The sequence below is a fragment of the Petromyzon marinus genome, chromosome 17 (assembly GCF_048934315.1).
Source record: "Petromyzon marinus isolate PM22_M1 ecotype Great Lakes invasive population chromosome 17, UKy_Petmar_22M1.pri1.0, whole genome shotgun sequence".
Classification (NCBI taxonomy): domain Eukaryota; kingdom Metazoa; phylum Chordata; class Hyperoartia; order Petromyzontiformes; family Petromyzontidae; genus Petromyzon; species Petromyzon marinus.
Window position 1 is genome coordinate 11963112 of NC_133683.1, and position 27896 is coordinate 11991007.

The 27896-nt window shown below is 43.9% G+C and overlaps 1 protein-coding gene across 7 annotated transcripts in view; it reads left to right on the plus strand.

The window, feature by feature from the left end:
• The first annotated feature begins 5265 nt into the window (after positions 1-5265).
• Positions 5266-27896, plus strand: part of BICRA (BRD4 interacting chromatin remodeling complex associated protein) — a 44420-nt gene continuing 21789 nt past the window's right edge. For 2 of the 7 annotated variants that reach the window (XM_076067622.1, XM_076067625.1), the window contains exons 1-8: positions 7702-7803; positions 15664-15709; positions 18819-18864; positions 20862-20918; positions 21951-22169; positions 23379-23417; positions 25164-25431; positions 26536-26708. In XM_076067622.1, the coding sequence (XP_075923737.1) occupies positions 15669-15709; positions 18819-18864; positions 20862-20918; positions 21951-22169; positions 23379-23417; positions 25164-25431; positions 26536-26708 (843 nt within the window). In that variant the 5' untranslated portion in view covers positions 7702-7803; positions 15664-15668. Of the gene's footprint in view, positions 5786-7701; positions 7804-7858; positions 8511-15663; positions 15710-18818; positions 18865-20861; positions 20919-21950; positions 22170-23378; positions 23418-25163; positions 25432-26535; positions 26709-27896 lie in introns of those variants that run through there. The other 5 variants (XM_076067623.1, XM_076067624.1, XM_076067627.1 and 2 more) reach the window with 5 other exon arrangements.

Genomic DNA, 27896 nt, shown 5'->3' on the forward strand with positions numbered 1-27896 from the left:
GTCAATGCGTATAAATTGCACATGTTCTCTCATCACGTGTTCCTCTTCCTCTCTCAGTGTAATCCCAAGAATGCATCTCTCCATGCTTCTTTGTGCATTTAACTTTTTTATATCCACATTTATTTATGACATCAACTGGACAGACACTTTTTTAGGCGATGTTTGCATTTAATTATGAAGATTTCCCAAAGCAACGTCCTCTCATCTGCTCCTTTCAGTTTTTTCCCAAGTAATGCCCACTGAACTATATCGCTCTTTTCCAGAAGCGACTTGACCACAAATAATTTATCCAAAGTGGCTTCTCATGTGGGAATTAATAGCAACCAAAATACTGCAAATGCATGTTTCTAAAAGTGGAGGGTAAAAACTAGAAGACCTAGAGAAAAAATCCACACACCTACAGGGAGACCAAATATACAGGACCTCAGGGTCGGAATCGAACCCATACCCTCATATACCAGGCGAGGTAGTTAATACGTTGCCACCGCAGCACCCTGATCCTGGTATGCCTTCGATTACTGCACTAGATATACACTGATGGGTTATGAAGACAGGTGTCTTCAAATCATAATCAACATTTGTATTTACGCTGGAGGAATCAGATGAGCTATTAAGCTATTTTACACATGTCCAAGAGGGGTGGGTGAAATACACGTGACACCTGTTGTACTCATTTATCTTGAGCTCCACTTGACAATGTTTTTTTAATTAAAAATATCAAAGATTTCCTGCATAAGGGCATCGATGCTCCTGCACGGGGGAGTGTCTGTCTTCACAGTAAGAGTGGCCACACAGAAGTCACGTGACTGATGGGAGGTTTGAGCTCATTTGGATATGAATCTTTAGACTGGAGGAATCCAATGACCTGTGAAACTTTTTCTCACAAATGTACCTGTTGCACCGCGCCCGTGCACCGGACCCCCCCCCCTTCCATTGCCCCCCCTCCCTCTGATGTCTTCACGTGAAGAGGTGGGGGGGGCAACGAGAAGTCGAGATAGGCGGCGTGTAACCTCCAGCCAATCACAACGCTGGGAACATGCCGGCACCCCACAGAACATTGAATGATATATTGAGCAGTGTTCTTCACTCATTTTCGGGGGGGGCACTTTCGCCGATAAGACAGTGTGCGAGGGCCGCCACACATTTGAAACCATTGTTGGGTTTGACAGTGTGATGATAAGGGGGGTGTTTTCACATGTGTATTGTCGGGGGGCCGCACGTCAGGGGCCGCACTAAAGACCACCGGGGGCCGCATTAAAGGCCACAAGGGGCCGCCAGTGACCCGCGGGCCTTGCAATGAAGAACACTGGGATAGATAGAAGATATGTGTAATGGGTTCAACTGAGTCGCAGACATAGACTTTGGAGGCAACACATTTATTCAGTTCCAACACACGGGGTAACTTCTCCTTAACAGAATAACAACGTAAGGTGGTGACCACCAGGCTAACTACACTAGTTACTACACTAGTTACACTAGTTACAACGTGACTGGTGTAGTTAGCCTGGTGGTGACCACCAAGCTAACGTCACTAGTTACAATGTAACTGCTACTACGGACCGGGACCAACGACTTCGGCCCGGGTCCACGTGTTGGAGACTCGTTGAACGGAGAGCGTAGACGAAGGGCTTCTTCCAGGATGAACAACAACCCCCGGTCCCTCTCGGGACCCGGCTTATATTCTCTGTGGCATGGCCGGCTCTGCCCTTGGACACGCCCACCATCCAGAATCCTCGGGAAGGATCTGGGTCCCAATCACGTGACCCCGCTAGCCCCCTCTTGGGGCCCCTCAACTTAATCGGTCACGTGTCCTCCCGGGTCAACCAGAGTGCCATGGCCTCACACAACCCTATCCTTCGGTCGGCACCCACACACCCTGTCGGGTCGGCACTGCACTTCAATCGTGGTGCCATCCAGCGCTATTATTTAGCGCACACCGTGGCCCTCTAGGGTCAGTACTACACCCACAACATTGTGGTATCCGGCGATGTCGCTCCACCACACGCCGTGCTCCTCTAGGGCCGGTACTGCACCCACAGCATAGTGACATCCAGCGTTGTCACTACATATGCATATGATCCATGGTACCGAAATATTTAGTAAAACCGAGCTTGCTCATGTGATTCGCTGGCATTTAGACATTAGGTTATAATCTCAAGGACAATGTATCCCATTTCTGCAGGAAATGGTATAAAGAGGGGAATAGGTCTGCAATTGTTTAAGTCGGTTGTATTACTCGTTTTTTAATGGAAGAATAATTGAGGCATAATTTCACGATTGAGCTATTTAATCTCAACGTTAACATTTCACAACCGGTTCCTATTGTTTGTTATGATGTACAGAGTTGTACCATCTGGTCCAGAAACTTTTCCATTGTTTCATACTGTCAATGGCAGTGCTGGCTGCAAGTGACAGCAGGAACTTCATCTGAGAAACGGTTCGATTCTTAGAATATATTTTAAAAAATGATTGTGAGATCTGCATACAATTCCACAACTGATTTAACCGTTCTATCTCGATCGGGTGTTAATTGGCCATTAACCTGTGTATTATACGTTCCATATTAAACGTTATTCGGTGATGCTGCAGTTGCGTTGGCAGTGTCGCACAAGCACAATTTACAAACTCTACAACATCCTTCAATAACAATGAGTCCTTAAAATAAACAAATATACGTGCGACGTTTGGGCCAATGGTCCTTCATAGCACAAAATGTACAAGGGACATTGCCCGAAACGTCGCCTAGTGTTGGTTATTTTTAAAGCCACAGTGTCATGGACGAATGTCGACGAGTTATTTAAATATTACAATTTCTTAAGGCGTCTTCGGCGGTTATTGTGATTTCTAATTTTTCTCCTAATATTATTAGAGTTCTGTGTATCCCGTTCGCTTCTTTTCACGCAATTTTTTAAAAAAATTCCTGAATATTTCAGGCAATTTGTTATAATCTCAACTACCCCCCACCCCAGCTGTTAATGCGCTATACATTACCATGTTCGTTATATAATTCAATGTCCATAATAGAGGTGTTTGTTTTTGGTTATGTCACGTAAATATAAAATGTGTCGTTAACCCACCACCGCCCGACAGCCAATCAGTAAGGCGTCACGTAAACAAAACGTTCCAATGTATTACTTCAGCACACCGGTGTGTTGGAGAGTAAACCCACAACATTTACACTTTGAGCACAAATTTATAAAGCCAAGGTCAGTGCTGGCAGTAAATCGTGTGGGTCTACTCTCCAACACACAGATGTGCTGAAGTAGTAACTAATTGGCTGTGTCGGGTGGTAGCGGGTTTAACGACACATTTATATTTAACGCGATCGAACCTAAAAAAACGTTATTGGTCGCGAAAGCCTACGTGTTAAACGCATTACGAGTGATTGTCGTAGGTTTAATTAACAAACGTGCTCTCCTGGGTATTGTCTAAATATAGTTACTCGACCTAGATTTTCTTTAAAGCGAACATCTTATTTTTACCTGTTAAATAAATATCGTTTTGTGACGCTACATCAGCAGTAGTGCAGAAGCACACTGATAAAATAAAGCGCTCAAACGTCAATACTGTTGCGTGTTGGGCAATGTCCCTTTCTGCTCTGGAAGGGCCATTGCCCGGAACGTCGTTTATTATGTAAAACGCGTTTACTTTGACGGACGTCTTAGGACAAATCCTTTGATCCACCGGTAAGCAAATTAGCTTTGCCCTGTCTGGCTGCGTTGAACGTGTCTTGGTAACCGGGCGTGTGCCGTTAAAAATTCAACTTCCTATGGCTCAAACACAAACTGGGCATCGTCACCCGCTACTGTTAACGCCTTTGGCTGTCTGCACAGGAGGGGTGCGGCTCTGAACAGCGACCGCAGCGGGATGACGGTCGTGGAAGATGATTGACTTAACAGAACGTAACATTTAAACCTTTAAACCCGTGTGCGCGCGCACACACACACACCCTCTAACAATCCTCAGGCAGCAGGGTTATCGAAGCGGCACATCACAGCAAGCAAGGCGAACGCTTTTATTCGTGACCACCACGCGTAAACACTGTAGCACCGTACACAATAAAACAAAACTGTCATCACAATACAAGTTGAGCCTTTCAAAACCTTACGAGTCCTCGTCGCGGTCCAGTTGGTTTCGCCAGTCAATCCCTGTCGCAATTTAAAGTTCTCATCCACATTGCCTTTCTCTCCACGCCTGGGTCAGTTCGCCGACGGGGGTAGGAGACGCAGTCTTCCACAGCGCGAACAACTCCGTTCTTTGTAGTAGGCGACTGCTTCAATCAGTACGTTGTGCCACTAGGCAACAGCAGTGGCAACATCCTTTGGTTCCATGGGCTCAGCAGCAGCAGCCAACCCAACGCGCGCCTCCCGAGGACACCAAGTTGGTGGAGCCTTTAAATCCATCACCACCGCCACCACCATTGAAGCCACAATTCAATCTCGAACCCTACAAAGCAGGGTCGTCCAGCGTGTACCAGCGCAGTAGCCTCTCTATAGAAGACACAACCTCAGCCGTCCGGGGCGAGGGAAACAACGCCGAGTAGAAGAATGCACGCAGCGGGGAGGAACAAGCCTATAAACGCGACTTACAGCAGCGGCAACATCATCAGGAGCATCTCACGGCCACCAAACAACTCCGCTAATGAAGAAGCTCAGTGCCCACGCCTTGTGCACAAAACACCACGTGCTGGGCAGCCCCCCGTCCGAAACCACCGCCCCGCCCGTGTAGCCACGCCCAGTAGCCACGCCCCCACCAACGTAACCCGCCCTCGTGACGTCACGTCGGTCGCGGTACTCGATCGCCCCCCCACCTCGCGGTGCCGCCGCCGGGCATATGACGTCGCCCTTCCGACACCGCCCATCAGGCTGGAGGATCGTTAGGGTGACGTCACCGCCACACCGCACGTCATAGCGGGCGACGCCCAATTAGCACGACCCGTGATGTTGTGCGGTGACGTCACCCGTAGCAACGCCCCGGTTGGCACGGCGGGGGGCGCGGCGGCGGCGTGGAGGGGGGGGGAAACGAGGGGGGGCGTGGAATAGACGAGGTGGCGAGGGGTTGATAGGCGGGGCTTGATAAGAGGGGGCGGGGCTAAAACCAGCCAATAGCGTGCGGTGACGTGGGGGGCTTTAACGGGGGGGGGGGGAGGTTATCTTAAGGACCCCACTAGCCTGGCGGGGAGTGCCCGTCGCGCCCGCCTGCGCGAACGATTATTATTTTATTTATTATTAAAGTGCGTGGGAGACGGTGGGGGGGAAAAGCCGGATGGGTGTCGCGTCCCCTCTCGCTGACCCCTGTCCTAATGGAGCTCAGGCGCACGTGTTGTAGCCACCCCCCCCTCACACACCGTGTGTTGCGCATTGTGCGATCGAGACGGACGGGAGCAAGCGCAGAGGGGGGGGAAAGTGGCGGGAAAAATGCACACGAACATGAGGAAGCGTTCCCGGAAGCGCGTTCCACCGTTGTCACGTGTATCAATAATAACAAAGTCGTAGATTTAAAGAACGCCGAAATTTTCGTTAATGTCGCAGTGAAATATAACTGGAGCGCGCGCGCGTGTTAAAAAAAATATATATGTATACACGGTGGCACAGTATTAACGTAACGAGCGAGCTTTCAGGCCGTGGCTAAGAATGGCGAATGCGCCCGGCCCGCGGTATGGAAGAGGGCTTCGTTTAAAACATTCTCGTAAACCAAGACGGTGCTAAATGTGTCACGCAGTGCAAATGGTAAAGTAAAGAGTTGGAGACGGCGGCGCACGTGTAGGAAGGAGGTGGCACGCAAGGTATAGTGTATTGTATTGACGGCATACCGGTGGCGCAAGTCGATGTTTCGTATTCGCTTGGGGCTTTTAAGACATGCGGCTTTTTTATGATGAATAATGTATGCGTTTTAAAACTGGGGGTTCTCTACATATGGGGGTGAGGGCGGGGGGTAATTCCAGGATACTGTATTTATATTTGCTGATCCGTACAAAAATATAATCAACAGCTTCTTTACGAATGACATACCGTAGTGGCAACCCTACCTGGAACGTTCAATGTCTACACTGTATATCATGTATGCTTTATGAAATGTGCTGTTTACTGTAGTTCATAATGTTACGCAATCATTGAACAATGGCTGTTAAATTGCTATTTTAAATGTACTGTTATGTATTGTAAGTACTGTATACATGTCAATATGTATGACATTTACAATGTATATAGCTGTGTAATAGTTATAACGTGTAAACAATGTGCAATAGAGCCGCATTAGTACACGTATAACAAACGCTAATTTAGCATTCAATACATATTACTGCCGTGCGCTTTGTGCAATGAAGCAGTTTGTGGATGGTGAGGTACAGTACATAACATTCGATTTTTTTAGATCTGCAAACCCATGAAAGTATGTCTAATTGATTATGTACAGTATTTACGTAACTATCAACTAGTGATGTTGAATTTATTTTGCACCGTACGTAGCCAACCGTGCTAATCGGTGTTGGATGGAGGGGAATCTGAATGATTATGTAAGTTTGAGTTTGGAGAGGAAGGGCTCTGATTATTTTTGGATTTTATATTCCAGTCTGCCAAATAGGAAACCCTATTTACTTGACACATGGCACAATGTCACTGTGTATTGAGAGTCCTTAAGGAATGGTGCACATCAAACAAACGATGTATTTGACTATCGTAAACAAAACAATATATATTTTTTACAAATACAGCAGAGCAAGCTGGGCCAGACTTGAGTTAGGTACATGCGCGAGTAAGTTCTGTATTTTAGATTTTAGCCTTGCTTATGAATGTCTCATTTGCATTGTTTATTGTTTTCCTTTGTGGTTGTCCTATGGATAGACTCGCTCCCGACGGGAACGCGGAATTCCCCACCATTGTCTCATGGCTACGTTCGACCGACTTGTTTCACACGTGGTCTAATTAATGTAAGATAATCGATTACCAATACTCACGGGTCCGTCCTTACCGCTCGCTTAATAATCAATGTAATCGATTAATTGGTATTTGTCGAGTGGTTGACTGTTGTATCGGCAGTCCCCGTGGGCCGCGGTGCTCCTCCAGGGTATTGGGTTTAATGATTGGGGTCGGGGGAAGGGGGTCAAGAGGGATGTGGCTGTAGCGGAGGGGGCGGGGCGCGTGGGGTTAGTGGGCGGGGCGCGTGGGGTTAGTGGGCGGGGCTGTTGTAGATGTCGTTGACGATTCGAGGGGTGGGGGGGGGTGGGTACAAGGGGGCACCGGGGTGAGTGTGTGTGGGGGGGGGGTGTTGGAGAGGGTGGTGATGGAGGGGGGCGGTTTATTTTTGGCGGGATTTCGTTGCGCACGAGACCCGGAGGTTGTTGCGCCGCACGTTAGCTGTGAGAGCGACGCGCGTGCGTGAAACGGCTCACCAAAAGGAGCTTCAACCACCACCACCACACCTCCCCCCCATCACCAACTCCCACCCCCTCCCCTCGCCCAACCCTTCCCCCATACTACAGTAAGCGGGCGGACCGCTCGGCGCGCTAAGGGGGAGGGTGGTTGATGAGGGGGGGGGTGGTGGAGGAGGAGGACAGCGGCGGGCGGGCAAGGGGGGGGGGAGCTGAGAGCGGTGGCGGTGGCGACGACGGCTGCGGCGCGCGCGTGGCCAAAGTGAGCGAGCGAGAGAGGGGGGTGGAGGAGGAGGTAGAGGGGGGGGGGCGAAGAGGGGGGGAGGGAGGGAGGGAGGGGGTGAGCGCGCGAGACAGACGAGGAGGCCCCGCCCCTCGGCCCCTGCCGTGATGGCGAGGAAACCCCTTGGACGAGGCACGCGAACTACATGACGGTGAGTCCCTCACAGCGGCCCGATTATAATTTTGTGATAAAATTTTCAAGGAGGAGGAGGAGGGGAAAAAAAAGGGCTGGGTTCTCTCTCTCTCTTATGTGTTGCACACGTACGAGGGAGAAGCGGCGGGAGGAGGAGGAGGAGGAGAGGAACGACGAGGACTGACGAAGAGAAGCGGCGTTTTAACAACAACAAAAAATAATATAATTATATAAACGATGGGGGAGGCTGCTGGCCGTGTGGTCGGTGTGGGGGGGGAGGAGGAGAGGAGGCGGTGGTCGAGAAGAGAGCCCGATAGACGGCTTCTGTTTAAAATAATTATAATAGCGGTGTGGTGTAGACGAGGTGGCGAGAGGGGCGGGCAGATGACGGCAAATAAAAATAAACTTAAAGGGAAGGCTTCCCACGCAGAAAACACTCTTTAAACGACCCCCCCCCTCACCGTATATACACGTTAAGAATTCTCGTCGAGTTAATTAAATAAAGCGCCGCGTCGCCTCCCGAGGCGAATTGTAACGTGTATTTTTTTTCAACGCTGTTTAATTTTTTTTACACATGCCGCGTCTGTTAGTGCGTGATATTGAGCAAAGTGTACGTTTTGTGTAATTTTCACGGTGCACGTTTAAAAAAAAATAATGCGTTTTTAAAAACGCTACGGAGAGGGGGGGCCCCCGTTGTCTCCTTATGGAGTCTCGCCGACTGAGCGGGTTCGTTTCCTTGTTTCGAATTGTCTTGACACACACAAAAAAATGGCTTTGGATGCACCGTCATTAGCCGCGACAAGTGCGTCGAATTCGCACGAACGTGCGAGGACGTAGTTTTATATATAAAAAAAATCGGTTCGTGTTTATAGCAGAGCCATGGAAAGGTCCCGAGCGCAACGCGCAAGGCCGTCGGCGACGTGTCGCCCTCCATTACATGTCGGCTGTGAAACGACGAGGGCAGGCGACATGCACGCGAGACGTGGGAACACAACGCAACAACGCGTAAACGTTCACGTTTTAACAATTCGTTACCACTGTCGCGAGCCCTAACGTCTCGTTGAGCTGTAATCGCATTTAATGCACGTTATGTAACCGAGCCTCGTGACAATTTACCCGCTCTACGGGTCAATAGACTCGGACAAAGTTATTGAGCTAAAAACGTATATATATTTTTTGGCGCGTGCTTGTGCAGAAATACAAAACAGTCGGTCCGACCCATGGGGTTTAAATAAAGATGAGGGAGAAAGAGTTGACTTATTTAATGTTTTGGAACGATAAAGTTGCGCTTGTAAATGCTTCTAAGTTTGGTTGTTAAGCATCGAATGCGGTTGTGGGTGGAGGCCATCTTTGGCTGCTGTGGCAGTGAATATAGAGAGGGCCTTTGTCTGCGTTCCTCTTAACTCTTATTAAAGCCTTGTGTTCTGTTTGACTTCGCGCGTGATTAAAGCCATTCAACAGCAAGGGGATCTTTCTTTTTAGGGAGATAGCGCTGTCCATTTCACGCAGGATGTTTCTTTGGTGTTGTAAGCGCATGGCCAAACAATATTTTGCAAACGTTTTAAAGGGAAATCCCCTTTATTTTGTGTGTGGTGCATGAATTTATGTGAAACGCATCAATGTTTAAAATAAATTAGGTAACTTTCAAGTTGTTAGGAATGGAACGTTGAACATAAAATGCAGCTACTGTACTGAGGGTCCAAACCTGCATTAAAGCACACCAACACATTTGCTGAAGAAATCCTATTCAGTATTAGTTATTTTGTTAATATCCAAATAGTCAAAATGTTTTGGTCCAACAGTGAATTTTGTGATTTTGGTTATTGGCTCTTCAATATGTGCCAAAATGGATAGGACTGATTTTTACATGTATGCATGATATGAGGCTCTGTGAATTTGTAGCCGGTTTTAACAGTATGGTTCACGGGATGGGAATGTTTGGAGTTTGGTTGCAATTTTAGTAGATGTTCTGATAGAGGACCTCTGGATGCATCAGACTTCCACCTCAGACTTCCATATTGCATGGGGGGGAAAAACATCCGACAGTTTTCTTTAATTTTAAGGTCATGTCCAACTTTTTGTAAAGTCTTTACTTTGGAGAGTGTGCTGCTAGGTGCATGTACAGTATTCACATTACTGTATGAGCCCATTTGAGATGTAGAATGGCCCACGGCTTCCTGCTGCCACTTGAGACGTACCACTATAGAATAGCCTACGTATCTGGCACTGCAAGCATTTTAGCAGCACATTTCAGGTACTGGACTCGTGGATATTTTCAACCTAATGTGCTTCTAATTTTAGCAAAATCACTAAAGGCCACTGTTATTTTTGGATATCAAGGTGTGTAATTGTGTTACCTGCCATATTTACCCCTCAGCAATGGGTTTCCCAACCCCGATGTAGAAAAAATTATCTACTTTTTGTTTTATTTAACCAATAAAAAATGTAAGTCGACAAAAAAGCTCCCATTGTCATTGAGTAGTGACCATACAAAACCTAATAAAGTATTTGTGTGAGGCCCTCAACAACCACAAGATAGCAAATGCATCTTAGCATATCTCACGCTATAGTGTATACAGTATTTAGTATTGTATTTATCTTAATTTAAGTAAAAATTGGTTAGGCCAGGTATAGGTGAGCCGATTAAGACTACACAACATACGTGGTAACATGGATTCATAAAATTTTGATGCCTTGGTTTCAAACCCATCATCTCAAGGGAGCTTGCTCAGCACTCATAATGAGGTCATTATCCCGCTGTGTGAGCTATCCACCTTGATGGGCGCACAAAGTTGCATCTTTAAAACAACAAACTGAAATTTATAGCACTGGCTTCCCAACTGTTACCTGTGTTTCACTAATGAAAAAGTCGTCGGTGAATGCTCTTTAAAAATTGTAATTGGCACACTGCAGTGCACTTGCTGCAGAGATAGTTTTCATTGGGTCATTTCAGGTGCTGAGCTTATGCTAGTGGAATTTTTTTGGACAAGACATTACAGTTCTTATGTTCATTTTAGAAAGCTCACTTATGAAGCAGTTTCTCTTAAATGTGTAAGAATACAACTTTGTTCTATAGCTTTCTAACCCATAAATATACTTGATTTTAAAAGCAAAATAACTTAACTTTTTAAATTTTAAAGCTGAGATTACTGTCCGCCTAAATTTGTGGCAAGAAAATAATTATTGTGTAATAATTTCCATAATCCTAGCCTCTAAACCTTTGTCTCTAATCCTAAACCTTAAACCATAACCTTAAACACCCTAACCCAGTGGTTGTCGAACTATTTGAGATGGCAACAACCATGCCACCTGACCCCCAAGCCGCTTTATGACTTGGACTACAGCGGACATTATTTTAGTGTTTCTTCCTCTGGCTGCAACTCTAAAATTTGTCTCGATTGCTGGCAATGTGACCTACTCAACCCCACTTTTTATTATTATCGTTCAATATTAACATCCCTTTATGTCCACTATACTAGCTTAAGATGATACCAATTTTTTTTAAAGAAGTTAACTGTTGGAAGGAGGCACCTCTGCCATTTATTGCTTTGAGGCAGTATTTGCCAAGAGCCAACTATCATATATGAAAACTTATACTGTAGGTATTATTCATAAGTCCATAAATTATATTACAATAGTGACGCAGGCTGTATACAGAACTACAAGTGTTGAGATGTCCCTCTGATAAACTCCACATGCAGCTCAATTTTGATCTAGTGTAGCTGTAATGTCGTGACACACCATTAGCCTAAATAAGGCTACGCCGTGCAATTGATTATTCTTTAGCACGGCATCCATTCTGCAGTATGCTCACCCCTTCCCGAGAGACGTTTGTGTTATCCTGGGTGGGCATGATGCGTGGGTTGAGAACTGCTGTCCTAACCATTTTCCCGAACCTCTAACCCCAAAGCCATAATCTTTTTTTTATAAATCCTAACCCCGTAAACCAAACCATGACTACTAACTCTAAATCCTAACCATAACCTATAAACTAATGCCCTGAATCCTACACAAAAATCAAAGAAGTGGTGTCTCAATATTTTATAAACTGAAATCTCAGGAAGGTGAGATTTTAACGAAAACCACTTGATCCATGATGGTATACGAATCAGCAGAAACAGTACAGTAGTTCCCGAGACTTCTTTTTTTCTCTCCCATCTGCAGGGACAGGTAGTCACTTCCCTATTTAATACCTGTGATGTCTTGAGCACCACGAGTGTGGTTTAAAAAATTTAAACCCTGGAAGCTTTTTTTTAAAACATTAACTCTTCTCAAGCGTGAAACATTTATTTTGCTACACATTAAATTTAAAGTATACTCAACGATGCAAATTGGCTCTTAAAAGTACATTGTAAAGTTGTCACCATTTGGCATATTAATTAAGAAGGTGGGTCAGGTGACACGATTACTCTGACTGGATTTTGTTGTCCTTGATGGATTTTTCCGAGTGCTTGGCATAGTTTCAAGCTCAAGGTCATATCTAATTTCTAAACCGGTGGACCGAAACAATAATAATTGGCACTTTAATTGCTTATACATCTCACAAATTAATGTTTTTCACTATGTCGGGTGGTGAAGGGTCTTTTGGCACAAATCTGGCCACATCAGCTTGTGGCCGAACGCAGTAATTATAAATCGATAGGGATGTTCTTGGCTGTTTGGCATTTAGGGCCTTTTGGTCTTTTGCTCAATAACCTTGATGTAAATACTCTGACAAATAACACAATGAAAACTATTGCCGTTTATGATTAAATATCCTCTGTTTAAATTTATGGTTATGAATAAAGGCTAGGTGATGGTAAGTGACAATATTTTAAATGTTCATTGCGGTACTGGAGAGTTTTGAGAGGTGTTTTGAAAGACAGCACGTTCTTTAAATGTCTAATTATTAAAGTCATCTCTTAATTTGGTCACTATCAGCGGTTCCTTTTGGTGTCATTGTGAGGGCTAAGATTGACACTTCTAGTTAATATTTTTACTTATAGTAAAGGCCTCTCAAGCATAATGCACTTTTCAAAAAAATTATACTTCTAACTCTGCATATGACTGAATGACATGGGAAACTGTTATACATAGAGGGAAAACAACCAACCTCGGAATAGGCTAGACTTGTTTACATCTTTTGTGTATTTTCAGAAGTACATCTTTTGACCAACTTATTTCCCATTATTTTCATGAGTAACTTAATGTGTTGAGAGATGCTTTCAATTTGGATCTACAGGTGGATTTAAAAATTTAACATTGTTAAGATTAAATTGTGTTTATTCAGCAAGCATGATAAAATTATGCATAAAGACCAATACCTAATCAAATCCATAAAAGTACTCCACATTTAATTACGTCTCATGTTGGAATAGCAACAGTAATTAAGCCTTGTAAGTGAAAAGCTTGCTGAATTCAAATCAACCTTTATCTTTGTTAAAAGTTTTTAATTGAGGGATTCCCATGGCAGGATGTTTTTTTTATGAAGGTACTGAATGCTGCTGCCCCTCAGCCTAAATTTTTTAACATTTTGCATGCCTGTGGGTATGATATCTTAAATGGTGTGCATTTTCGAAATTGGGTTTTAAAACATCACACCCGCAACATGTTAACGTGTAATGCATTCCATATGGCTTATGCTTGACATTGATGGAGTTTTTGGAAACTCGACGAGACATAGTTTGCGTACACTGCACAGTTTGAAAATAAAATGTTCTGGTTGTTTGAAATTGCAAGCCATATATGGATGCTAAAGCCTCAATAGTAAATAGAATTTCACAATATTAACGTTTGTCTTTATTACAATTTGCAGATATTTTGAGGTTTGGTAGTCTATTGGGGGCATGGCAAGAAATGTAACCTGTGGACATATCTAGAACCAGTAATTTTCACAAAACTGCTCAAGTTTGAGCAATTTTTGATTTTCTGCTCAGTAGTTTTGAAAGTAATATGATGACCTAACACTTTCGTGAGATGTGACAGTACTAGATTGAGAGAGTAGTGTCTCAGGCAAAATGCTTAATAGGTTAATTAAGAGAGTGGCAACGTTAAGACTGAAACCTCTGCCATCTGCTTGTTGACATTTTTCAATACGCCTTTGTTTAGCTGGCCTTGGCAATACAGATAGCTAAACGAGCATGGACATTCTTAAAATGTGTTGGCCAATATTTCTTGGATATGCATGCTGTCTCATGTTTTGCTATAGAGTTTTCATTGGCCCTTTGATGCACTTCATGAAAATTGTTTGTCGAAAACATTATGCAATCAGTTTTTTTTAAAGCTAGACAAGCTGTTTGTCTCTCCCATTAGGACAGTTTATTGTTGTGCGTATGATAATGTACATCACCTATTTCTCTGGTAGCATCCTTGAAATATTGCACGATCTGTTGACTGTTACTTTCAACATGCACTTGCTAAATATACGTGGTGTGTGTGCTCATTTTTTAATTCAACTTTGAGGCCCTTGACAGTTTTGTGTTGTTTCTTTATGCTTTATAATTAACAAGCACAATTAAATGATAATGGTTACAAAGTCACAATGTAACCGTTGATAGTGAATGAGCCACAGAATTCACAAGTGTATTTGGAGTGTTCCGTTCTCTCTCAAATGGTGCATCTATACGCCAAGTGAGCTTCACCAAACTGGAACTTGTATCCTGGCTGTAGCACCAATGTAATGGATGAGGCCACTAACATGATGTTGGCTTGGGGTATGGTAACTGTAAAACATTGTTGGGCATGCTAAACATGCAAAAGCCACATTGTTGATCCTGTCATATATCCTGATTTTGAGCCTTAAATTGGCATGAATGACCAAAGTCTAAGACTTAAAACTAGGAATGCAGTCTATTAACTGGATAAACTGCATTTTTTTACGTCTGGTTATTCTGCTCATACGTCACGGAAAGTGAGCTTTGTTATCGGTTGATTTTTAGAAATACAGAATAAATAAAAATCCCTTGTCTGGTTCATGAACAAAAAGTCTTTTAAAATTAAAAGATGGTAGTCAAACAAGTAGTAATTTTGTCATGAAAGTCATATTTGGTATTAATGCCTGAGTGTATAAATAATACAGTAATGTAAATGTACATTGTCAAGTGAGTTTTCAGCTGTTACAAAAGATTGACATTTTTGGACTGACAATGGCATTTAAATATATTTTTTATTTTAGTAATCATGAACATGAGTTGTTACTCAGTTAATGAAACAGCGAGGTTTTGTTCTGGAGGTTAGAGCTTCTGATGATTTTAAAATCTTTTTTTTCCTGACTGAACTTGTGAAGTTTTGCCATTTTTCTATTGGGCCATATCGCTTTTCTTTACTCTAACCCATGGGCAATGCATTTAACAACAGTGCAGTAGCTCATTCACTCTACAGTGGACCTTTTAACGCCGGCGCAAAAAAAAGTGAACGGACAAAATTGTGAGCGTTCGTGGCAATATTCATTATTTGCACGCAAAACGAGTGCAACAAAAAAAACAACCCCATTCCCACGACGCCGACTTGTCAAAGACCGGAGAGAGAGAGAGAGACCCCTTGCAAGCAAACGGGTTAATGGCCGCCGCAGGATTTTTATTCGGCGCAAGCTTCGGGGGGCTTGCTCGCTGTGTCGTCCCACGCCGTGCCGTGGCTCAGGCCGAGCCACGGCACGCAGCGACCGCCCTCCTCCTCCTCGTTGTTTCCCCTCCCCCTCCTCGTTGTTTCCCCCCTCCCTCCCCCTCTAAGCCCATCCCCCTCTAAGCCCATCCCCCCCACGACGACCCCACCTCCACCATCACCACCACCACCATACCGAACCACTCACCCACCCCCACCTCTTTACCAACTCTCCCATCCCCCTCCCACCCGCACGGATTGTGACGTCTTACACCTGACCCCTCCCTCTTCCCTTTCGCAGTTGTCATGGATGATGACGATGGGCGGTGTCTGCTCGACGTGATCGGGTAAGTAACCAGAAATAAAACGACTCTGCGACTGTGCCTATGTTTAGTGTTACGGGGTTGCGCACTTTGCGTGATGTATTGCGACACGCAGCGGGCGAGGCAGCTGCATCGGCCGTCTTTTCCTATTTTTTTTTAAGTACTGTACCGTAACTTGAGCTTGCCTTGACCCGCTTGTTTGGCCATTTGTAAGCTCTTGGGTTTTTTATTGCTGTTCGCACGCAAACATCCGTATACATTGTTGTCTACTCGGTACTGCACATGGGGCGGGGGGGGGGAAGAAGTGAAGGGGGGGAGGGGGATTTATTTATGAACTTTCACCGCTTGAGGTTTAACGTGGGGGGGGGGGGGCGGGGGGGGTGGTGGTGTTGAGCGAGTGGTTACGGGGAGGGGAAACGAAATGCATTGCTTCTTCCAGTGTGTAGTGAGAAAATGTCAGGCCACAACGTCCAGACCGCGGCTGGACACTCGCACAATTATGACCCCGAGCGTGACGTGGGCTTAGCGTAGGCGCAGGGGGGGTGGTGAGTGCGGAGGTGGCGGCGGCAGCGGAGGCGGCGGCACGGGGGGGGTGTGGGTGGAGATAGAAGAGTTTTTGGGCTCGGTGAGCATTAATTCGCTTGACCCCAATGAGCCAAAGTGCGTTTGGGCGATGATTATTTTTTTGTTGTTGTTGTTGCTGCTGCTGCGAATGGCGGTGCGCGTGGGGCTGCAGTGTGCGCAGTGAAATGAGGTGATGTGACGTCATCGAGGCGTACAGTCCACGGCTAGGCCTGGAGGCTTGCCAAGCAGATCCGCACCCAGGCTCCCGTTTGCTTTGGCCTCTGTGACTTGATTTTTACCTCTTACCACCACCACCGCCACCCCCCTCGCTCCCTCCCTCCCACTTCCTGTTTTTTCTTTCAATAGTTTTTTTTTATATCTGGGTACATTAGGTTCTGTCTGTGGGCCCAGTGTCTGGATTTTGGTCACGCGAGGCGTTTGTCGCGCAGTATTTAGAGGACACAAGAAAGCTCTTGCCTGGCTTAAATGGTACATACAGTGCAGTGCTATAATGGCCCTTGTAAGCACCCCCCCCCCCCCGCATTACAAGCTACGTATACGGCATTCTAACAAGGCAGAGTGGAACTTTAAAAATGTGCTTTTTTATATCTGCACTTCCCCAGCCTGGATTGACAGCTTTTTTGTTAAACTATTTTTTTCCTTCCAAGTTGCTGGAATGATTGACACACCATCAGTACTGTTAATCATGTCACAATAATGTCTGCATTTAGGGTCTCTGGTGTTGGGGCAAATGCTGTTAGTGATCACCTATTAAGACTGGCATAGGGTACAGAGGGGGTGGTGTGGCCAATACAAAACGTGCACCCCCTTTGTCTCCCCAGGACTAATGTTTATACACCGCACTAGCTAATCATTTGAGGCCGAGTCAACTTCGGGAAGGCCCAGGACTGGTTCTGATGTCACTCGTCACTGATTATTTGGCACAGCCAGAAGTTCTAACATTGGACATTGTGTGTATAGTTGAGTCTGCTAACTACTGTGCCTATTGCTTCCGGGTCACATACAGTACACGATATAAGTACCCATATTTTATAAATTAACCATACGGCTTAAAACTAGACGGCTCGTGGAAATGTTATATCCTTTCGTCATATAACAACACAAAACACCTTATTAATGTGCACAATGGTTGACCGTCAAAGTTATGCCTGGTAGGTGATTACTGTAATGTATTGTTTCAGTCTGGAAACCTTGTATTTTCATGTACTGTATGAAATAAGATATCTGAATGGAACATTGCATTCATGAATGCATATAACAGATAGAACAGATTGGGTCTGTTTATCAGCTCGTATTTGATAGTGTTTGGTGTAAAACTGCGCAATGGTATATTTTTCTTTACAGATATCCCATATGTATAATTAATTTAACACAAAGGAAGATTGTTTTTCATCGGCCGGTGACAGCAGCTGTTGTGTGATAAAATAATTAAACACGACCTGCTAATTAAAATATAAATAGTTTTCAAGTATAAATCGTAGTCCAGGCCTGTTGTCGAGTTGCAAATGTCAATCTCGTTTTGCCTGGGTGGATCAAAGAGAGGTAACTTAATGATCAGGCTTAATCATTCCTGGTGGCTAGGAGATCGCCCCAGATTTTGAACGTTGCATAACCTAAGTAACAGTATTGTTTCCACCATCTTGTTGGCCATTTCTACCATTTTATTCGCCATCATTTCGAAAAAAAAATAGCCTCTTTCTGTTCAAACCTTTTTTAGTGTAATACATCATTGCAATCGACACTGAGTGCTATTGTATCGTTACGACGAATCCGAAGTCATGACTTGTTAAAGTTGATTGCTAATATAGTGCATGTGGTGATATCTCTTTGGAAATGTGTTTGGATACAACAGCATGCAGTTTTCCAGTTTTCCCAGTGTGTCACTTTCTCCATTACAAATGTTCTGAAGCCTTTACTCGGTACCCATCTCTGCATGTAACTAGTGTGACTACATCCAACAATGTCAGAAGTGCAGTTTAGATTGCACTGTGTTCCTATGATTATAGATTTGTAAACAAGGCAGGTTCCACATTGCAGTTTTTTTGTAGTTCTCTGACAGAAGCAAACATTTCTAGACGTTATCTGCTACTTCTACCATATACGCAACCACCTACAAAATTGTGCCTATAAAAATGCGATGTTGTTTTACATGTAACTTATATATATATATGTTGAACTTGTTTGCACCGTACGTAGCCAACTGTGCTAATTGAAGGTGCGGGGGAAGGACAACAAACTAAACGTAAAAATCAATTCTAAAGAAATTAATTTTCAAACAGGATGGTTTAAAAGTGCATTGCTCCAGTGGCTTCCTAATATCAGAAGGAAGTGCGTTCCAGATGGCCGCAGAAGCGCGTCTGAAAGCATGCGATGCAGTGACTGGCTTTGTTCGATGGTTAGCCAAAAGCCACTGTGAGGATGTTCAGTGACAACACATAACTGAGGCCTACAGACATTACTTACACTTTACTTTTATTTCACTTCAACTTTGGTACCAGCACATTTCACCTTACCTGAATAATTTTTGCTCCTTTGATTTCTCTTGCAGGGATCCACAGGCCCTGAATGACTTTTTGCACGGCTCTGAACACCCGGTGAGTTTCAGTACTTTGCTCAGCAGGAGCGTCTTTAACTCGCATTGCCCTGTTAAATGATCGCCAACTCTGCACTTCTTACACCTTAAACAGGAGTGTGTAGTGCCCTTGGCAGGGTAGTGATTCATGGAATCTGGGGCAATGGCGAACACAGTCATGTTGATACTGTAAAGCCTTGTTTCTGTAGTCGTCAGCTTGATAACCACATTTCCAAACAATTTTCTACATTTGTCACGTTCATTGCAATTTGCATTAGCCTGTGCACTGGCGTTGGTGTGATATTTGCATTAACTTAGCAGAATTGACATCTTGATCTCTGGTTTTTGGATTTGAAGCTAGCTGTCTGGTGAGAATATGGAGAACTACCCACCCATGAGTGGGGGATCCAACTGGAAGCAGTCGAAGTAGTAGTGAAGCAGTTTACAGTGGAAATCACAATTCCATGATCGCGCACATGTTTTTCCCTTGTTCTTTTGACGTCTGATGTATAATTCACTCGGCTATAAATTGTGTCATGTAAATCGCAGATGTGGTTAAATTTGGCTAGGACATATGTTCTGTTGACCTAAAATGGGATATTAACTCCGTATATGAAAGTATGAGTGTTAATGTTCATATTATAAACCACACTTTGATTCAAGTGTCAGCAAATACCCATTTATTATATTTTTTTGATGTCTCCATTCCAAAAGGTAGGGCAAATAACCCAAGTTATGTTTTTTTGAAGATTTCCTTTATTTACATTTAGGATGCATGGTACATTAAAGTAATACACGTATTGTCCGGCGTTACAGGTCATACCCATCCCTATTTACAAGACTCATTGTTGGGATTTTACAGGGTTGGCCGTTCTTTTCTCAAAATAAACATGCGTGGGGTGGGGAAAAAAGGGGTGTTGGAGCGGTGTGAGGAGTCGCTAATATGGGAAGGCAAGGAGCTGAGCATGTTGGCTCGTGTGGTGGTGGAGGGGGATCTCGCATAATTAACAAGGGTACCTGTCCTGGTGACCCTGGGCCCGATGGGCACAGACGTGAGGGGTGCTTACAATGGTTATTTAAGAATGGGTCCCATGTTCTTTTTAAAGTCTGCTTTTTTACCTTTGAGGATGTATCCCACCCAAGTTATATGTTTTTGATCATTTTTGTAAAGGTATGGGATTGTATCTGTCTTCTCAAGTAGAATAGAAGTTCCCTCTGGAGAATGATGGACAACCTGTCAATGAGAATGCATCCTGTGACAGCCACCTATAAGGCCACCTCGTTACATTATTTGTAGAAAGAGTTTCCACTGGCCAGGCTGTACCACGTTTAGTCCCGAAGGTTTCTTTGGGGGGTGGGCGGTAGGACTAGTTCAGATATTATAAGCCAATGATGTTAGCTGTGGCCGAGAATCATGCTCGGGTCGTTTGTTCAAAGCATAGGGCGCTAATCATTGCTGCACCCTACATTCATGAGAATTGTCAAGTTGTAGCAGGTAGTGTTGTGTCCCTTTGTGTACTTTTGTGTAACAAGCAATGCCGCAGTTAAATACATTGACTATTTTATCCATACTGGATTTTACGATTTGTGGACGAAATTCGATTCTCAGAAATAAAATGATTTTTAACCCCCTTGTGGATGTCGTATATAGAACAGTATGTACCTATAGTGGTATAAATATTATCGACATGATTTGGAAATAACCAATTCTTACATTCACTTTATAAGTGTGCGTACTGGTAGCCTAGGAGTTGATGTAGCATTTCAACTCTACCGCAATCTACTGCTGCTCTGCTGCAACAAGTAGTGCTTTGTTTCCGAATACATTTGTCTATAACGACCTTAATGGGCAAATGCATTTAGTATTGACAGTTCACTCTGCATCCCAGCGTGTGCTCATTTGACAGACAACGCCACAGCACAATGGGTGGCACCGCGCTCCCCGCGACGTTACGCACGTACGGTAGAGCGGAGTAAGCGGCGTGTGTAACGGACAACATTGCTGCTGTGTTTCGGCAGGAGCTGGACCATGATGATCTGCTAGGGGGTGACGGGGCCGGTCTTTTCGCCGAACTCGTGAGTGCGCCCGACCTCGTTTACTCCATTTAGCACATTAGGTGGATTGTCTCGCCCGCGCGGAGAGCGCTTTTGTCCCCTGTAACGCCATTAATGATTTTTTCCATTCTGACCTGACGACCGTTTAAATGACACAAACACTTGCGCTTGTGCATTTATACATTTTGCGGGCTGTTAGCATCGCGTTTCACGCAGTCTTGTTCCTCGCCTCGCAAAGCTAATGCGGCCCCATCAAGGAGATGTGTTGCTCAGTGTACGCTGCACTATTAAAATAGTTTGTTTTTTTGTACCTTTTTCATTTTAGACGAATTATTCTCTTTGTGCTCATTGAGTTAAAGTCTTGTTGTCGCAATTATGGGACTGAGTGATAGGAGCAGTGTCTGTCTAAACCGTCTTTTATAGGTTGAGGTGCTTTATTCTATGGATGTGTTGTTTGTTGTGCCTCCCTTTACATCGATTCTTGCGGATTTTCGGAGCAACTTTATTTTTTTTATTTGAATAGGATCCCACGCTCGTTGTCTTGGGTATTTTCAAATGTAGGTAATTTGCCTTCAATCGAGACAAAAAATGCAAATGTGGTGCTTGTAGTCATTAGCAGTGCTCCAGCAGCAAGGAACATAGAAAACATTCGCAATGGGAAGACGTTTACCACAATGGTAACAATTGAAATATTGTAAAATTCATATACTGTAACTAAAGAAACTGAAAGAACCTCCCTCACATCCTGTTGAAAATATGGGTGTGACTACCAGATGAAATATACGTTGAACTTCTGTCACACCGTTCATACCCAACCGTGCTTATCAGAGGTGCGATGTCAATGCTGTTATGTAATGTCTAGCAAATGTGGCCACTGGAAAAAAGGAAATTATACTTGTGAGAGAGGTTAAAGTGACTACGTACAAAAAACCATCGCTGACCTTATATCAAACTGGTAACCTCCACTGACTTCTGCGGCTGCGCACCATATACACAGACTCTACCGTGATGTTTTTTTCTCTCTCTTTTTTTCTTCTGTTTCGTCAAACACAGACGTCGGGCTCCCCTGGGAACCACGTGAACAATGGGCTGGGGGAGGCTGCGGGAGGTGGGGGAGAGGACCCCTTTGCCAGCACCCTGCGCTTCCTCGAGGATTCCGACGACGACTTTGACCCCAGCTCCGTGCCGCTGGCGCAGCACACGTCCGGCCAGCCGTGCGACATCCTGCAGCAATCCCTGCAGGAGGCCAACATCACCCAGCAGACGCTGCAGGTGCACACATGCGTTGCCGACTCTTGCGCTGTGTGGCTCGCAAGTTTGGTTGTGTTGATGAGAACGGACTTTGTACTTTGGTTGACTGTCCCACTTCACTAAAAATGTAACGATTTGATGAATTCTAATGAAATTTACGAATTCATTAACAAATGTATGTATATATATTGTTTGCCCTTGTGATGCATGTCGACTCTTGTAGTATCTGCAAAGGTTTCCATGAAGCAAATCCCGCATGAATTGGAAATAATCCATTCTTCAATATAATTGAATTGGTGCTGAAATGAAAAAAAAAACATCTATTGATCGGCACCCATTTTAAACTGGAAGACGCTGGAAATCCAGTCTCCCCGACGTGGAAATGTCAGCGCAGTGCATGGCCAGCGTGACACAATAGTGACAACGCTGGCACTGTCAAAGCTAATTTTGTTGTATTGTGCTTCTAATAGACAATTTACATCAGCCTTAAAGAAATAGTTGTAACCGACCTATCAACTGGAACAAAAAGTAAAAAAAAATGTTGTTAGTTTCAGAGTGCATTATTTCAACAATCTTTCAGTGTTATTACAAGGTCAACAACATATAGAGTAATGTACTCGTAGTTAATGTGGTAGTTGGTAAAATTACCAGTGATACAAATTTTCATTAAACTCTATGCTAAAAACCCATTTTGAGCCTTGTGTGTGAAACATGTTTATTATGCAAATGATATCCATCTTGTGCCCAAATGTTTTGAGCTATAATAGAATAATGAATTAGGTAGTTAATAATTGCAGCTCTTCATTGAAATCTGTGTCCTCCGCATAATAATTTTAGTGAGTGAATCATGTCCTTATAGTGCACCTTAAAGTTGGTTCATTCTTGTAGAGAGAAACCTATATTTGCATGCATCTGTCTTGAAATTATTCTAAAAATTTACGAGTTACTAATAAAGAATAGTAGAAAAATTAAAGCTTCTCGCTGCTCCGATGAGTAGCGGGGAGTTGCACTCCTACCCTTAGGTTGCCTTGAACCAGGTGTAGAAATTACACATTCCCGTGGCAGGGGCTGGTCTCTTCATGAGACAACTACTTTGGGCTTGCTACAAAGCCACACATATTTACTTGCGCTGAAGGGATGATAGTTAACAAATGACAATCTGTAATCAACTCGGGCTGTCTCGCTATTTATGAAGCCCATGCAGTGTTTATTGTCTATATCATGCTGCAGACGCCATTTTCTTTTGACAGCTTGGCTGACAAGACGGTGGTATGATCGCATTTGGACACGATGAACCCACACTGTTTTGAAAATTACATTGTATCTGGCTAAGCTGTGGAATTTCATTGGCCAATATGCGAAAGTCTACTGGTGAATCTTTTGACGTAAAAAAATGTTTCATTCGGGAAATGTTTATTCACAATTATGGCCAGTAAATATCATTCCTGGTCTTCTGAATGAATTGTTACATGCCTCTAAATAAATATATAAACATTTTAACACGCATGTAAAGCATTTGTATTATACAGACCTTACTTGGTCGCATGCTTTTATCACATCTAGGATTCTGCTGTGTTGAAATTTATTTGTGCCTTTATTGCATGTGCAGTATTTTTTGCTATTTCTGTTTCAGCAACATATACCCAAAGGGGCATATATTTAATAAACAGGCTTGGATGGCTTCCTTTTTGAATAATTCATAGTGTGGCCATACAGATATCCATTACCACTTACGACAGCTCTTTGTTGGAAAAGGGCTCATGGGTCGCTGGTTGGGTCTACATTGACAACGTTACACATCACTGGCCTTTGTGCAACATAAACACGCACATCGTTAAATATACCACCCTTTGATTACTGAAAAAAATGCTCACAATTATGCTCATTGAATTTTCTGTGACGTATATACGTCATTTTGAGTAACATTTAAAATATTATTGGTTCTTTTGGTAAAGTCACGTAGAAGGGAAACAATAAAAGAATAAAAATATAAACAATCAAATTCTCACGATGTTTCGACTGCAACACAGCAATCATCATCAGGTGTGAAAACCACAGCAATAACATTTTCTTGCTGTGGTTTTCACACCTGATACCAGCAAGAAAATTTTCACACCAGATGATGATTGCTTGTGTTGCAGTCGAAACGTCGTGAGAATTGTATTGTTTTATATTTTTATTATTTTATTGTTTCCCTTCTACGTGACTTTACCGAAAGAACCAAGAATATGAATCCCTGCAGTCATGAAAGCTTTAAATCAAAATTTAACATTTGAAAGTTCAGTTTTCAGTGGAAACACGAGTTGAGGGAAATGGATCAACTCCCACTGCAATTAATGTAATAGGCTTGCTGAGATGTTACATAGCATTCAGCAGCCCATTACGTTACAAATAAATAATCCATCTCGCCTTGCTCACACAAGCAGTGGGTAGTGCTCGCTTATCTTGGTGTTTCTGAGATGGTGGTGGAGAGTGCATATATGGTAGGGAAGAGCCTTTCCATAGGATAACTACTGGTGACTATCCCACAATGTGATACTCATTTTGTAGTCTCCATCAGAACAAACGTCTGAGGAGAATTCTAACTGGGACTAAACTCTCAGCCTTTTAATGTATGTATGTTGAACTTCTTTCGCACCGTACATCGCCATCCATGCTAATCGGAGGTGCGGGGGGAAGGACAACAAACTAAACACAAAAATCTTGAAAGGATCGTACTAAATGTCCAGAAGATTGAAAAACATAAAATAAAAAAAGGAAACAATGTGTTTCTAAAGTGTCAGTACCAAGGCATTATTTTCTACCAGAAAAATAACCTGCAAATCGCATAAATATGCGATTTGACTGTTTCAATACCCTTCGCACCCACTAGCCATGCTCTTTGAGTTTGCAGCATTTACACGACTGCAGTTCATTTGCTTGACATGCCTGAAAAAATACGCGCCCTTCAAAGCCAGCCACATTTCAAAGTCGTTGTGCTTTTGAGTTAAAACTTTGCTTTCCTGCCCCGCTCAGGAAGCAACGCTGGCGCCGTCCGCTTCGGTGGAGAGCCAGGGCGATGGGGTTGTGGCCGGCGGCGGGGACCCAGCAGGGATGGCACCACACACGCCCGCAGCCGCCGCTGCTGCCGTGCCACCCGTGCAGCCGTTTGTTGCCACGGCGCACCCACCTGACGGCGCTCAGATCTTTGCTCCGGGTGCAGCTGTTGACCTGGGCGGGCTCGGACCGCAGGCGACCATCAGCCTGGTGCAGCAGCAACAACCCCAGCCCGGCGCGTTCACAGGTGCAACACAATTACCCTACTGAATTCCTCGTATTATTCATACGTCTCTCCGGAGAGTAAATTTTGTCCTCGGTGTCAATAAAGTTATACAAATCTGGTCACACACTCGCCGAATTTACAAGGTGCACCGCCAACTTTTGCTGTAAAATGACACGTGGGGAAATATGGGTTGATTGTTATTTTTAGCTATAAAAGAAGAGCAGTTAGAATTGGTTTACTTCTCCAGTGATTAACTGTGTCGTCAAAGTACCAGGCTAACTCAGCGGTGGTGGGGGGGCTTCCCAGGTGGTCCGTTTTCTATGCAAAATAAAACGTTATTTCCATGATACTCGTTGAAGCTCCATTTGTAGCTTATATTGCGTGTTTTTTTATACAACAGAAATATAAAAAAGCCGATAAAGGTGAAAAACCATGAACTGCCAAAAATCATAAGCCCATTCTGGAAGGTGCAATCGATAGCTGATGATATGTAGTACGCTTCTAAACTGGGACTGGCTTACAAGTAACATTGCTGCACGGCGTGGAGATGCAAATAGCAAGTCGACATTGCTTTCTACTGTTGAGCTTTGCGAGTGCAGTTTTCAAAATGCTTGAATTTCTTCTGACATTTTTAGGTTGTCCCAGCCAAAAGCATCCCCCCCCCCACCCCATGATATTTGCCCACATTTCAAGAACACAAGATACAGGGTGTCCCCAACTGTTGTTATTTCATTATTTTAACACTGGCATTACACATTTTAATTATTTGTTGTTTAAGTCAATATTTAATCTATTATTCATATCTATTTTTCTTCGTCCTGTTGAGTTACCTCAAATCCGTCGATTACAAAAGTCAAGCAAGAACACTTAATTAATTAAAACGAAATATTATTGATGAATGTTCAAAGAAAACGCCTCTTAATATAATTCATCCATACATTAATGTTCATGGAACATTGACAATGTGATGAATCATGGACAATGTGATGCGTCATTCGGAGTCTACTGTGCATTCATCTATAAATTGTCATAGCTTACACCTGTTCACTTTTTTCTGCGTATTTCTGCTACTTGTCTGCCTGTGCTTCACCTGTACATTGCCTTGTCTGACCCTGCCTTTTCCAGGTGGTGTACCTCAGTTCATCCATCAGCTGGGCATAGGCAACGTGGCCCTGCAGGCTGGTGCCTCGCCCGCTGCGCCCATCCAGGTGCTGGGTCCCTCTGTGGTGGCGCTGGGCCAACCGGCTGTCCCACCTGTACCGCCACCCTGTGCCAGCCCCCAGCAAGCACAGCAACAGGTGGGTCTCCCTGTCAAAGAATTTGGAGGGGGGTAGGTAGGAATTTCCCACTAGAATCTGTTCATCGTAGCACACGCCTGTTTGTTTGTATGTTGAACTTCTTTCGCACCGTACGTGTTAATTGGAGTCGCGATTTGGAGTCACTGGTTCATGAATCATGTAGATTTGGGAAACTCATGAATTCGTTTGGCTGTGAGGTGGCTGGACGATATCGGTTCATAAAATTGGTCTGTGAACCTGCCCTTCTTGCTGTGTTATTGCATTGTCATCAGCATGTCAGGGGGAGCTTTGCTGTTCAGTCACAGACACAAACTCGCGAGTGCTTAGGGTTTCCACCAGTCCTAGTTTTCAAAGCATTTTCATAATTTAGGGGTTTTTGTCCTTGGACATCTTTAAGTCTTCCCTAGGCATGAATAGTCCTGGTTTTTGTCAGTTATAAAATAATACACCACTCAAGACAATGCTTTTACATGTAGCTCTCATTCCACTATTATGAGATACTCTTATGCCCATGATATATCCCGTGTTTTTACATGGGCGGCGGGGGGGGGGTTGCTAATGATTTTGACTTTCCTACTGTTAAATTACGTTTCTACTCAATTTTGGCATAAACATTTCACTTTTTTTATTGCTATGTGATGAATAATTAACACCTTTATAACCGGGTATGTGAGAGAAATACCCCTAATGCGATGAAGCAAATGAAAATATATAATTTCTGTGTATTATCATGACCTCATGACTTAGCTTGGGCCTCCCATAGGTGACTCATCTTCTAATCCATCTCTGCTTCAGAGGCCAAATAATACTGATTACATATGCAAATCTATTTAAATTCAGGAAAGCCTTAGTCTCAATAGTAATCTTTCTACATTTGTATGTTTGGCAAATTCCTTTTAAGCAGTGTTTTGAATGTTGGAGGAAATAGTATTCAGCAGGAAAAAACCTAAGTATGGGATAACACTCTAATAGTCCAAACACAGACAGGTTCTTGAACCTGGCTTCTGAATTGCAGTTTGGCTATGTCGCAGGTCATCAGGTCTGGGAGTATCACTAAATTTTTAGCCACTGACCCTTGCCTCAAACGTACCAGTTGAAGGCAGCCAGGTGGGGTTCCAGGTTCAACCACCTCATTTACCATGTTGGTTTCAAGAGGCGATTATGCGCTCACCCTTGTGGTTTCTCTGC